At 40.2% G+C, this 13,233-nt stretch overlaps 1 protein-coding gene across 4 annotated transcripts in view; it reads right to left on the bottom strand.

The window, feature by feature from the left end:
• grik4 (glutamate receptor, ionotropic, kainate 4) overlaps positions 1–13,233 on the bottom strand; it is a 337,318-nt gene that overhangs the window by 77,642 nt on the left and 246,443 nt on the right. For all 4 annotated transcript variants that reach the window (XM_051958364.1, XM_051958363.1, XM_051958365.1 and 1 more), the window contains 2 exons: positions 6,142–6,320; positions 70–123 (listed from right to left, as the gene is read on the bottom strand). In XM_051958364.1, the coding sequence (XP_051814324.1) occupies positions 70–123; positions 6,142–6,320 (233 nt within the window). The remainder of the gene's footprint in view (positions 1–69; positions 124–6,141; positions 6,321–13,233) is intronic.

Below are 13,233 nucleotides of genomic sequence, written 5' to 3'. Positions count from 1 at the left end.
CTATTTTAATTCACAGCACGGCTCCTGTAGGTGTGAAATTTATATTCTAACACCATCTCGTTTACTTACCAGAGAGGTGAAGATGTAAGTGTAGTAGACGGACAGCATTCCCAGCTCTGACGCCTGCAGAGAAACACAAAAGAAAGAAGGGTGGAAGATAAAGAAATATGTTGGAGGAAAAAAAAAGCACAAAACAGAAATTTCAGGATTGAAAAGATGTTTAGTTGGAGATCAGATAGACACAGCAGGGATGGGGAGGGAAGCAAAACAGAAAGCACAGAGGGAAAGAATACAGGGGGGAGAGAAGTTGAAAGGTCAGTGATTTAGTGTAACTCTAGCTCCACTCTGAGCCGACAGATCAAATCCACATCTTGATAAGACCCGACACATTCTTATCTGACGAAGGCTCTCAATGGAGCAATTAATTTTGGTGGCACATTAGTATGCTGCTCGACACTCTGTCTTACAATTTGATTAAATCAAAGTCAGAGCGAGAAGCAGTTGTGAAGGACAGGGTGAACTTTTCATAGTTTCATTTCATTAAAGTGATTATCAAAAAAGAAAATCATTCAGCTATAGGCTTCAGTTTAATCGTGCTGTGGTGGTTTCTTCAAAGAGCATCCTCTTTTTCCAGCAATTTTTTGCTATAAATCATTTTCATCTGAACTGCGAAACTTTTGTCTCCATCTTCCGGCAGTGAGAGTAATTTCCCAAACGCTGTCACATATGCTCATCATATATGCATTTTCTACACAGTAATCCTTCCTCTGAACGCTCAGGTTATTTCATATCTGCAGCATCAGAAGGATTCCTTGGATGCCTCCCAGGTCTTCCCGGCCGTGCCCCTAGCTGCTGCAGCCTACTATACCTTCTTCAGCTCTGGAAAACCAGTAACTACTGTTGACATAAAACAGATTACTACCAGTGCACCAGTGTGCCGATGCTGCTGTTTAAAAGGCTGGTATACTTTAAAATACAGAGAGATTTACCTGCTGCAGGTAGGCAAAGGCTTAAACGCAGGAGATGTTCATTTATATATGAAAGTCCCGCTCTCTAGCTTTAACCCTGAGTGAAATTCTTCTTGTGCATAAATAAAACCTCGTGCCACTTTTGAGACACTGCTCAAAGCGTTACTTTTTCACACCTGGTTGGGCTGAAATTTGCATATTTCCATAATAATTACCGCTGCAGTGACATAATTCCAAGGTTGTGTATCATCAGAAGGTGTTTAATAACAGATATTTAGCTGTCAGATCTGGAAAAAGTGTAGTGTTTGCCACTCGGTTGTTGAATATGCAACCGAGGTGTTCTTTAGGAGCATAAATAATAAACCACTAAGATGTAGAAAGGCGCCAATTATTACAGCAAAAACATCTGAATACATCTTTCATTATTAAACTCCAAATAACCTCTCAAGATGTCTTTACAAAGCTTCCTCCTCTGAGTATATATAGTGCACTGTCATTACTATAACCTTGTCTATGCCAGGCAATTATATGTTCCAGAGAAGTTGTTTGCTAGCATCTGGCCTGCAGTTATACAAAACTAGCAAATGGAACAAGATGGTTGAGATTTTGCTTTCTTCACACAGAATATGGAAAGTGATTTTTCAGCCCACTGCATGCTGTCTTCCAATGACCTATGCCTTTCTTACTATGAAACACAAACTGATATTATAACCTAAATCGCCCACATTTCATTCAGAATACACAATACCACACAAACAAGCAGCTGATGAAATATCCTTTGTGTTTCCTTTCGCCGCATTCGAAATAAGCTCCTCTGCCTTTTTTCTACTCTGGATCTCCTTCTTCAAACCACAGCTTTGGTCAGAGTGCGCACGGCTTCCGCTGCCCCCCATATACTGGGCTCACTATCTAGCCCACTCTGGTTCTGTACATCCGTGTACAACAGCGGAGGCCTGACTGAACGAGATTACATTCAGAATGCAAACACAGCTGACCTAAACCCCTCTGAATGCTAAAACCTTAGAGAGTGGGACCTTTGTCTGGAGAGGGTTTGATGTAAGATGTAAACAGACAAATAGGGGGAAATGTCTTGCGTGACAAAGGACGATTCTGTCCCTCTAGACTAACTGGATGCTCTTATCAACATCTGAGACTTTTAAATATGCCGGCACGCAGCTTTGATATGTTTGGCATCTACGCACTCCACATGAGAGGTAGAACTGCCAACTTTCCAACAGTCTGTCTAAGGATTGTCTCTTGACAGACAAAGAGACAGACCGTATGACATCCAAAGATGACAAAAGAGTGAGAGACAGACGGATGGATATGCAAAACCACATGGTGAGGGAGGTGTGAAGAAATAAAGTGAAATTGTTTTCTCTGAATTTGGGCAGAGAACATGGAGAGAACAGAGAGTGTGAAAAGAGAACAGCTCCATACTGAAACTGAAGATACAATCAAATGGAAGAAAGGGGACGGACTAAGGGAGAAAGAGAGACATCCCAGTGTGGACTCCTGTTGCTCTGTGACTCAGGGCTGCCTGGGTTGCTATGGTGACTGGCTGACCACTGATGGCAGTCTGAAAACTTGACTGAGAGAGAAAACTGCTGAGAGATATACAGTTTACAGTATATAGAGCCTACGTTAGAGAATCTAGAGGAAGATGTCATTATCCTTCCCCCTCTTCTGAACCCGTCTTCCAGCTCCTTCTGAGGCAAACCAACTCATTTCCAAATGCCAGATCCGATATGTGATCCCTCTACTAGGTTCTGGGTCTACTTGGGAGTCTTGTCCCAGCTGGTTGTGCACAGAAATCCTCTAAGGGCAGGCTGTCAGGAAGCATCCTAATCAGACGCCCAAACCACCTCAGCTGGCTCCTTTTCATGCAAAGGAGCAGCAACTCTACTCTGATCTCCCACCGGATGTGTGAGCTCCTCATCCTATATCATAGGCCTGGCTGCTTACATTCATGATCTAATTTTAATATCTCGTTTGCAGCACTCGGTGGGCATCAGTGGTAGTGCACTGCAGTGGTTTAGGACCTATTTGTCTGGAAGAACTATGAGTGTGAGCCTCGATATCTTTGAACCCCCCTTGCTCCATTGTCTTGTGGGGTCCTGCAGGGTTCAATTTTAGGGCCTCTCCTTTTTTCCTTATACCCACTTCCGATGAGATCCATCCTCAGGAAGCACGGCATCACCTTCCATTCTTATGCGGATGACACACAAATTTATGTGCCATTGAAAAAGAAAGACTGCCAATCGGTCACACCACTTCTGTCCTGTCTTGACGACATTAAAGCCTGGATGGCCTTAAATTTTCTATGTTTTAATGAAAAGAAAACTGAGGTAATGGTGTTCGGTCCCAGTGGCCCTTGTGAGTCTCCCCCTGTTGACTTGGGCCCCCTGGCTCACTATGTTAAGCCAGTGGTTTCCAATCTGGGATTTAAAATGGACTCTGATTTGAAACTTGACCATCAAATCAGTGCTTTGGTGAAGGCTAACTTCTTTCACCTGCATCAATTAGCCAAGGTGAAGCCCTTTTAAACACAAGAGCACTTTGAAATGGCCATCCATGCTTTTATTACTACCAGACTGGATTATTGCAATTCATTGTAGCTTGGAGCCAGCCACTCTGCTCTAGCACGTCTCCAGTGTGCTCAAAATGCTGCTGCCCATCTTTTAACCAGCACTAGAAAATATGAGCACATTACACCCGTTTTAGCCTCCCTCCATTGGCTCCCTGTGCGTTTTAGGGTTGATTTTAAGGTTCTTTTATTTCTTTTTAAAGCTTTTAATGGTCTGGTCCCTCCCTACCTCTCTGAGCTGCTCCATCCTCATACCCCCTCACGAACCCTCAGATCAGCTGATCAGCTGCTTCTGGAGGTTCCAAGGTCCAGGTGGAAGCTCAGAGGAGATAGAGCCTTCTCTGTTGCTGCTCCCAGATTATGGAATAATCTCCCTTTGCACATCAGAGAGGCTCCCTCACTTTTGGTTTTTAAAACTAAACTTAAGACCTATTTTTATTCACTGGCTTTTAACACAGCATGAAACTCTGCTCTTGTTTTATTGTGCCACTGTTTTAATATGTGTATGTTTTATTTATTGTTTTTTAATGTTTTAATTTATTATTTATTGCTTATTGTACAGCACTTTGTTTCAGTGGCTGCTGCTTTTAAAAGCGCTTTAAAAATAAAGTTGAGTTGAGTTAATTTTATTGGTTAATACCCAGAGCTCATGACCAGATGTAGACTTGGCAGAGAAATATTAGCTATGCGTGTTTTTTAATGCATTATTAGAGAAGAAACCAAAAGACGGACAACTGAAGCGCAGAAGATTTCCACCTAATTTGCTGACTAACAGAACATCTCCTTAAAAACACGACAGATTTGTATTTATTGATTAATTTAAAAGCATCATTAAAATGTTGCTTTTTGTATGTTGTATATACTGTGTTATATGCTCCATTTTAATTTGAAGTTTGTACATCTGCTACTTTGACCAACTTACTCTTTAGAGAGAATTGTGATCCCAGTAGGGCTCCCTGGTAAAAGAAAGGTTAAAACAGACACTTCTTTAAATTCATAATATGCAGAGGATTAAAGAGAAGACAAAAGGGCTCCTTCATTTTATGACTGTGTTCTTAATCATACTAACCCATAAAACCTTGCAGAATTCTCATTTATGGACAATGAATCATTGGAATATGGCTTCATTTAATGCTGTCATCCATATACAGTAATTTGCTGTAGCTGGTCTGTTTGACAAGGTCGCCTAAGGTCATTTGCCTTTCATTTTGAACTATGTTTTTAGAGTTTAAACTCTGCAAAACTACAGGAAAATGTACCTTTTATTCAAGGCTGTATTAAATGATGATAACAGGATGAACAAACATTCAATGCATTATTTAATATATTTGTTTTCTGTGTGAATTTAAAAATGTCCATTTTCATGTTTAAATTGGCAACAGAAATAGAAATTAAACCAAAACCACAACACAGCTTGGTTTCTGCTTTTATTGTTACAGGCCTAACAATGTTATCTACTGCAGCGGAATTAGTTTTAGCTTGGATATTCGACAGATATTCACTCCGGATCCAGCAGCGTCTTCTTACTCAGTTGTACCCAGTGTTGGCAGTATGAGGACCACAAGATATCATCAATAAATCACCACTGAACAACACAATAGCAGGGTTACCATCAACACCGTTCTGCTGACTTGCCCATATTAGTGAAAAATTATGTAAAAAAATTCTACAAATGCAGTACATGCATGCAACTCATGCAGTGAACCTATTTTGATTGCTAATGTGCAATTAATTTATTTAACATAAATATTTAAAAAAAAAAAACGGTGACTCCAAAACCATACCAGGTATTTTACTATGTGGCCTGTGGAGGGACACATTTTAATACTGATTTGGAGCCACTGGATTGTATAGCATGGAAGTTTCTGAAGGAAAAAGCAGATCCTTCCATTGAAACAATCATATAAAATAGAATAAAACACTGAAATCATATAAAAAAGTCACCTATTTATTAAATATATTTAAAATATGTGGTGCGGATTTAAAGTTACTGGATCACATGACATGAAAGTGGTCTGCTGCAATGTTCGACATCATTTTAATTACACATTAGCAAAATCAAACCAAAGTAGGTGTGCTGCATGAAGTCAATTTCGTATTAGTATAATTTATTGCTGGTCCCTCAGTCAAACCCCCATGGCTAAGATTAAGGGCTTGGGAGCTAATAGTTCTCTTCCTGCCAACATAGAATGAAACTGAGGAAGAAGGCTTTGCTGGATCTGGAGTGAATGTCAGCCAGTAACACAGATAAATACAAACCAATAGAAGCGAAGAACAAGCTGTTCAAGTCCAGTTTTAGTGTAACTTCTATTCCAGTTGCCAGTTTAAAGACAACAAAAAACTACATGGATTTCATGTCACAACACAAAAAGTGTAAAAGCAATGAACTGTAAATCTATTTGTGCTGTAATGTTAAGACTTATAGAATTATTTTTAGTCTTGAAATCTTGTTGCCACTGGCGACTGTACTTTTCAAACAGTTATATAAATGTAGATTGGCTTTAAGCTACACTGGTATGAGTGAAGATGTGGAATAAGAAGAAATCAGTGCATGAACAACAAGGCGATTATGTGAAGTGTACGAACCCGCTCCAAAATGATATGTGACATGGTGGCATTGGCATCGACTATAATCGTGGCAGTCTTGTCATCTCGAATCTCCTTTAAGAGTGGAGTTGGGTCCTGGCTGTCATCAAGCATGCGCACAGACAGAGTTTCCTTGGAGATGAGGAACTGCCTGAGGAGCTGCTCCAGGTTCAATAAGCCTGCAGGTAAGACACACAGACACACACAGACACACACAGACACACACACACACACACACACACACACACACACACACACACACACACACACACACACACACACACACACACACACACACACACACACACAGGAGAGAGTTACTTGTAATTAAGGGGAGACTCTCCCAAGGAGATGGTGCTTTAGAGTGTTAAGTCTTTTGTTAAAATTAATAAAATGCATAACCAAAAAGTTAAGGAAAGTCAAGCATATTGTGATACTTAATCCTGTAATGCGCCATAGACTTGCACATAACCAAGTGTCCATTATTTGTTTTTCTGCTGTTTTGACAAAGATGAATCCATAAAAAAATTTCAACGCAGAACAGCTGGACTAATCACTTTTAATTGGAATTATTGTAAAGCTATCGAACGCAAAGGGACGTTTCAGCAACTTCTCTTGTAATCTATCCCGTGGTAATAGACCACTTGACTCCAGTTGGGTAAGTGGGATTTGCCCTAATTAAAGCACAGCCGACTTAATCAAAACAGTCCCGGCAGCATTTTACCAGTCACTTTGCATCCATATATTAGCAGATCCTGAGAGGTTATGGGCTAATTTTCCATATAGGGGTTCAAAGCAATTTGTCAGGTGTGCTACAGTGAAAAAAAACACAACCTGAATAAATCTAAAGGCCCTAGTTAGGTGGCGGCTTAGTTTGGTATTTTTCAAACTTAGATTTTGCCAATCTGTGCGGTATTTTGATGCCAAGCACAGAGCGAAAGGTGCCCAGGTATGAAGAGAGGCACAAACAGGAGGAAGTTTCAGTTAAATGAAGCAGTGCAAACTGAACTACTGCACTAAGAATAGTTTTACAATTTTGTCGGTCCTTTGTATAACTTCAATCCACTGCTACTTTGGTGATTTTATCAAGAGTCAACTCAATACATGGACCAAATGTGCACCAATAGCGGAATGTAAATAAATTATTTTAACAACAAAAAAATGCATGTTTAATATAGCTGAAGCATAAATCAGTCTGCATTTATCTGTAGCTACTTTATACTGCGCAGAAGAGCTTCTCCTTCAGTTCATTAAATCTCTGCCGCAATGTCAAGTCAGCAGGACACATATGTTAATAAATCTGCAGCCTCTGATTTCAGAAATGTTGAGCTAAATTGCAGTGCCATTAGAAACAGATATGACACTAGGCACATATGTTTAAACAATAAAACTGTTGTTTCATGTGTAATGATGCAATGGTTTCAGGTGTGTCAAATTTAATGATATAGTTCAGTCTTTTAAGATACAGATACAGTAGAAGAAAAACTAAAATAGCATTGGAGTGATGCAGTCTTACAAATGGATTCATCGCCTTTATTGATTTTTTTCTAACATCAATGTTCAAGTTGTAAATAAAAAACCTCCACCATCTGTCTCTGGCTGCAGATTTGTGGTGTGATGTGTTCATGTTCTGCTGCTCTGTAGCTTTGTTGAGCTGCTATGTTTTCCTGTGACTGGCGCAGCTGTTTCTGTCCAAAGAGACCAAGGATGTGACTGGCTGAGAGTGTATTTTATTAATCACCACAACCGAAGATTTATATTCCATTTTAGCCAGCTTTATTTTTTCACATTGCGTTTCCAGAGTTGTGTCTTGGAGACGGCCACATAGTCTGTGTGCCCAAGAGCTACCACTTTGCACTAGGGGGATTAAAATAGGGCCCTAAGAGTAGTAAACTACAGCATGTTGGCGTGACAGTTATGCTGGCCTCGCCTTGACAGTTTGGCAGAGCTTATCACACTCATGTATCATTTCTTGATACTGGCAAGTAGAGTTGTACAAGATGGAAATAATGTTGTCAAAAAGAACTTGCATCAGTACAGCCTTTGCCTGCTTTATCCATTATTAAGCAATAGTAAAACAGCACTCTAGACTTTGGCACATATTTAATGTGATTTTTGTCACGGTGACTGCCAATTCAATTCATCTGTCACTTGGACACCAGCTTTGGTATAGCAATTTTAGGTTATCAAGCTCACTCTTTTTACATTTTGCTCTTTCAGTTTTCCAATTGTGCATTACCCAAGGCAACAGTACCGGCCCAGTCACCGGCATCATGTCTGAGAGCGTCTGTAATTATGTCTCAGGGTCTGCGTGTCTCTTAGCCTGTCTGTGAGGGAGTGAATCAGATGTGTTTGTCTTTCTGTTCCTGGCTACCTGTGTCTGTGAACTCATGAAACATCACTCCTGGCTGCTGCTTGCGTGCCTCCTTGTGACTCAAACCTGTCAGATCAGCTTGCTCTGTAGTATAACACAGAATAACTTTGATGAGCTTGAAATAGCTTCTGCTAGAGCGCCATCCTTGCCTGCCTCCTGCAACCACTCTCTATTGTGTCTTGCAGGGCATCAAATACAATCAAGTTGAGTTCATGACATTAGACAGCGCACTGTACGAGATGTTGTTGGCTAAACACTCAAACAGAGTGACACTCAGAAGAAAGCTCATATTCTCTTTAGTGTTTGGGCTGCACAGGATTCAAAGGGGCGTCAGAATCTTATTTTTTTTTCCACTTGGGTGCTTTACAGCTGCCATGTTGTTCCATCACTGTTTCAATCAAATGAAAAACATGCAGCTGAAAGAAATATTTGTTTTTTGCAGTCAGACTTGTATATGCCCCTGTACTGAGAAAACAGACTTTGTGGAAATGTGTATGTGTTGTCCTGTAAATTACAAATGCATTGTTTTCCACAGAATTTGAAGCCGCCTGGGTGTCTACACACTTGTTACTTTTGTCTTTCCAAGTTTAAGACCTTCAAAATAAGAGTATTTTTGTAAAGTGAAAATATTGAGGACAGTCAGAGAAAGTGGAAACTGAGACCTGCTTCAAAATCAATTAACAAGGACCTTATTTTAATGTCTCCTGCTGTGGTTCAGTGCAACCTAAACTCAGTGTTTACATCTGTTTGCTTCTCTCCTGCTCTCTGTGTTCACATTTACCATATTTTAATACAGTCAAATTCTCAATACATGTTCTCATTTGCATATTTTCTTGTTTCTGTTGTCAGAAAACAAAAAAAGTATAAAATAGACACTGAACACAGCTCAATAAGGGGTAATTTCTGAACCATTTCTGTTGCGCTGCCCTGCTGGAGTACTGATTTTACAACCACAGTGTCGTCTAACAAACTCATCAAACACACGAGCTAAACTAAATGACAGTGCTGTGAATTCAGCAATATTTCGATGTGAACTGACCACTCACTGACAAAGTCAGAAGCACTAGAAAGTCCTGGTGTCCTGGAAATGACACAGAGAGAGTTTTCTTCCTGAAGGGGGCATGAGAAACAGCAGTTCAACTGCATTTAAAACAACAGACACTAAAACAGCCTGTTTAGAACTGTGCAAAAACCAGGGGTTGTAAGCTCATGGTGAAATTAACCATCTTTGTAGAATTTTGTGTTAAAAACTGAAAGACACATTCTGGGGGCATATCCAACTTTAATGAATTTGATGAAAAGGCGCACAATATGGAACCTAACATTCTAAAATTTGTTCTCTCTGACCTCCAGTGGTTTTACCTCTAAGACCATATGACATCACACTGTGGCACATGTGGAGGTACAACAAAGTACACACAACCAAATTCACCAGCCTGGAAATAAGCAACTCGTTTAGGAATATAACTTAAACAGAGAAAGAGTTGTGGTTAGCTGATTAAAAGTAGGGCGAGGATGTAGGGAACACACTATATCCTCACAAGTATAGATGTACACAGTCGTCCGTGTGTTAGCGAGACCAAACTTGCTCATTGGCATGGATGACACGTGGCCCCGACTTTCTCCCAGACACACAGATAAAGGTGAGTGCTGACATTCAACTTAGGCAACCACTCATTTACCTTTCACAACCATCGCCACAGGATGCCTCCAAGATCTCACACCCAAACACAGACACACACAGACACACAGACACACACACACACAGACACACACACACACACTTGCAAAGTACCGCTAAACAAATAGTGCTGCAATATAGAGGCAATAGCAGTGTAAAAAACATTAACCTGTGAAAATCACACAGGAGCTGAAATGAATTCCTTGTCATGTGTAGGTGATTAATCTACAATAAAAACCCTTGGTCACCGATGAAGCATTTACCCAAGGCCCAAAAGCTATTAGAACAGCCCTATATAATGGTGACTCATGATTTAGCCTTGAGCAGAAAGTAAGACTTAGTTTTATGACTTTGCCACCAACGGGGCCATCACTTTAAAGTGTTGTAGACAAGATGACGTGTCAAAACATTATGTATGCATGCTAAGTATGTCTGAGCGTATTCCCCTTCCCATTAACCCAAATAACCACATAAGCGGAGCCATCAATACAGCCTGTCACAACATAGTGGTAATCTGATGTGATCCTGCTGATCATTGCAGCCTTCATACACATTCTTTATCTGAAATACGGAAACCTGCAAAGGACTCATCTTGAGAAAAGGTTCATATATGGGTTTATAAGCCTTGTTATGATATCAGTGTCAGTGACCACTAAGGGGCCGTTTACACGAGGATCATCCTAACAGAAAACGCAAAAGTGGCGTCTTGTCATTTCACGTTTAGACGAGCGGTTTTGAAGGAAATCTGCGTATATACGGTGACTCCATAGTGTGTGGAATTCGATTGGATATGCATGCCAGGCAGCTGGGTGGTGCTGTGATAAAACTCCGCCATGTTTACGCGCATGCGTACTATCTCCCTTTTCGGATCTCCGCCGCGGTAAATGTTCATGAATGGAATCTGTACAGATTCTGTACGTTTGTTGGTACGACTCCTGTAGTGTACATAGAGCTGCCAGAGTTGCTTGAAGGTACGAAGGATGGAAATAATCACACATCTTTGTTTACGTCCTTGTACCGGTCGGCAAACCAAAGCACTGGCGCACATATGTGACGTAATCGCGTACGCGACGTGGTCAGATCTCGGCAAAGTTTTGCGTTTTGCTGTTTAGACGGAAACGTAACAGCGGAGCGTTTTCTACTTTTCCACTCTGGAGGCCGGTTTCAAATTTTTGCGTTTTCAAGCCCCCTCCTCGTATAAACGATAGGGTGTTTTGTTGAAATATTTTGACGTTTTTACCTGCAAGCGTCCTCGTGTAAACGGCCCCTTAGGTTAAAAATGTTTGTTGATGACCTATTTTTTATGGTAAAAATTAAACTAAACCTATTTTCAAAGTCAGATTTCACAAATTAAGACTAAATGAACAAGTTCAGCATGGATGAATCAAACTATAAATGAACTTAATGGTTTAAAGTCTTTTTTACTAACTTGCAGCATCTGTGGAATCACTCTGCAGCTTCTTATAAGTATCTTTTGTACAGAAGCAGCTGACCTATTGTCCCACTATCAATAAGAAGAACCTTTAACTTTTTGTGTCTGTCAGTAATAGTATTTGAAGCAGATTCTTGAACTAAACTCATCAAGAATAAACAAAAAGCTAAAAGTCTGCAGGCACCATCCAACATTTATAAAATGGTAGGCCAGCATTAATCTGACACTGCTAATGTAACACAGGTGCTATGGATGGAACATTAATGTTCCTTTTAGTCTAATATCTTAAATGTTGCTGTCAGAAGGAATGAGTAAGTTCCAGGATTAATGAAGTCATCCTTAAGACGCTCCTGACAGAAATATCACTGAATTAATGCTGTCTACCTATTCTTTTCTTACGCTAAACCATGACACTAAACTCTCAGTGAATCATCTTCTGAATGACTTGCTGCTTTCAGTGAGGAGAACATGTATCTGTGCTAATGCTAATTTAATGCTAAGTGAGCAGGACCAAGAGGAAGCGATACAGAGTTTGGACATGATAATGTTCACCAGATTTACAGCGCAGAGTCTGTCTGTTGTATCTCTACAGAGCAGAGGGACACAGATGCTGTGTGTGAGCAAGTAAACTCAGCTGACTGTGGCTTTTCCATTAACCTCACGATGGAGAATAACATCTGTAACCATGGTCACAGTGGCAGCAGAAGCATACATAGAAGACATAAAAATGTAAAACCCTCCACAAAACTTTGACTAAAATGTTTTAAATGTATTAAAATACAACTGAAACAAAAACAGAAGTCAACATGAATACTGTTCTTCGACAAGTGGCAGTTCTACATTGAAAAAATGACCATGACAGAAACGTTGGTAGAAACAAACAAACAAAAAAAAGCAAAGAGGCAAAAAAAGGAGGCAGATCTCAGGTAAACATTATTTTAGGAGGAAAAAAACTGCCACAAAATATTCTTCTATCTGATAGCTCTGATTTTGTCCTCAAAGTACAGGTAATAGTGCAACAAATTATAGGGGAGAGAGGACAGATTGAAATGCTCGCAATTTGCTGGATTTAGCCTCTTAACATTCATGCCCCTTCTTACAAAAGACTAAAAGCCTTGAAGCACTTTGCTTGTTGGACTCTTATGGTGAAAGCAGAGCATGGCGCACACTGATTTGTCAAGTTAGTGCCCCTATAGATGACATTAGAGGTAAGAAACAATCATTTTGTTTTGTGCACACTTATATTACAAGGTAAGGATTTATTGCTGTTGCTGCTTCTGTGGCATTGGAATCTGAATTATGAGGCTTTTGCTTTCAAAAATGATGATTCAAAAAGGGCCAATGCCATTCAAAATACAGCACCTGTCCTAAACACCTGACAAACCTCTGCAGACTACATGAGCATCAGAAGAGCTCTCTGAGGGTGTATTTTGAAGGTTACGTCTGACACAAGAGAGAAATTTGCCTAAATCCCACTTGGCCTTTTTTTTAATTAGACAGGAAGACTAAGGAAAGGCTTTGCGTTTTACCCTGACAAAGACAAATACTACACATTTGCACCTATGCACACAAATTCCACCCACCCTCTACAAATCCAAAATCTCA

The sequence above is a fragment of the Acanthochromis polyacanthus genome, chromosome 13 (assembly GCF_021347895.1).
Source record: "Acanthochromis polyacanthus isolate Apoly-LR-REF ecotype Palm Island chromosome 13, KAUST_Apoly_ChrSc, whole genome shotgun sequence".
Classification (NCBI taxonomy): Eukaryota; Metazoa; Chordata; class Actinopteri; family Pomacentridae; genus Acanthochromis; species Acanthochromis polyacanthus.
Note: the sequence above shows the minus strand (reverse complement) of the source record. Positions and strands in the feature narration are given on the sequence as shown.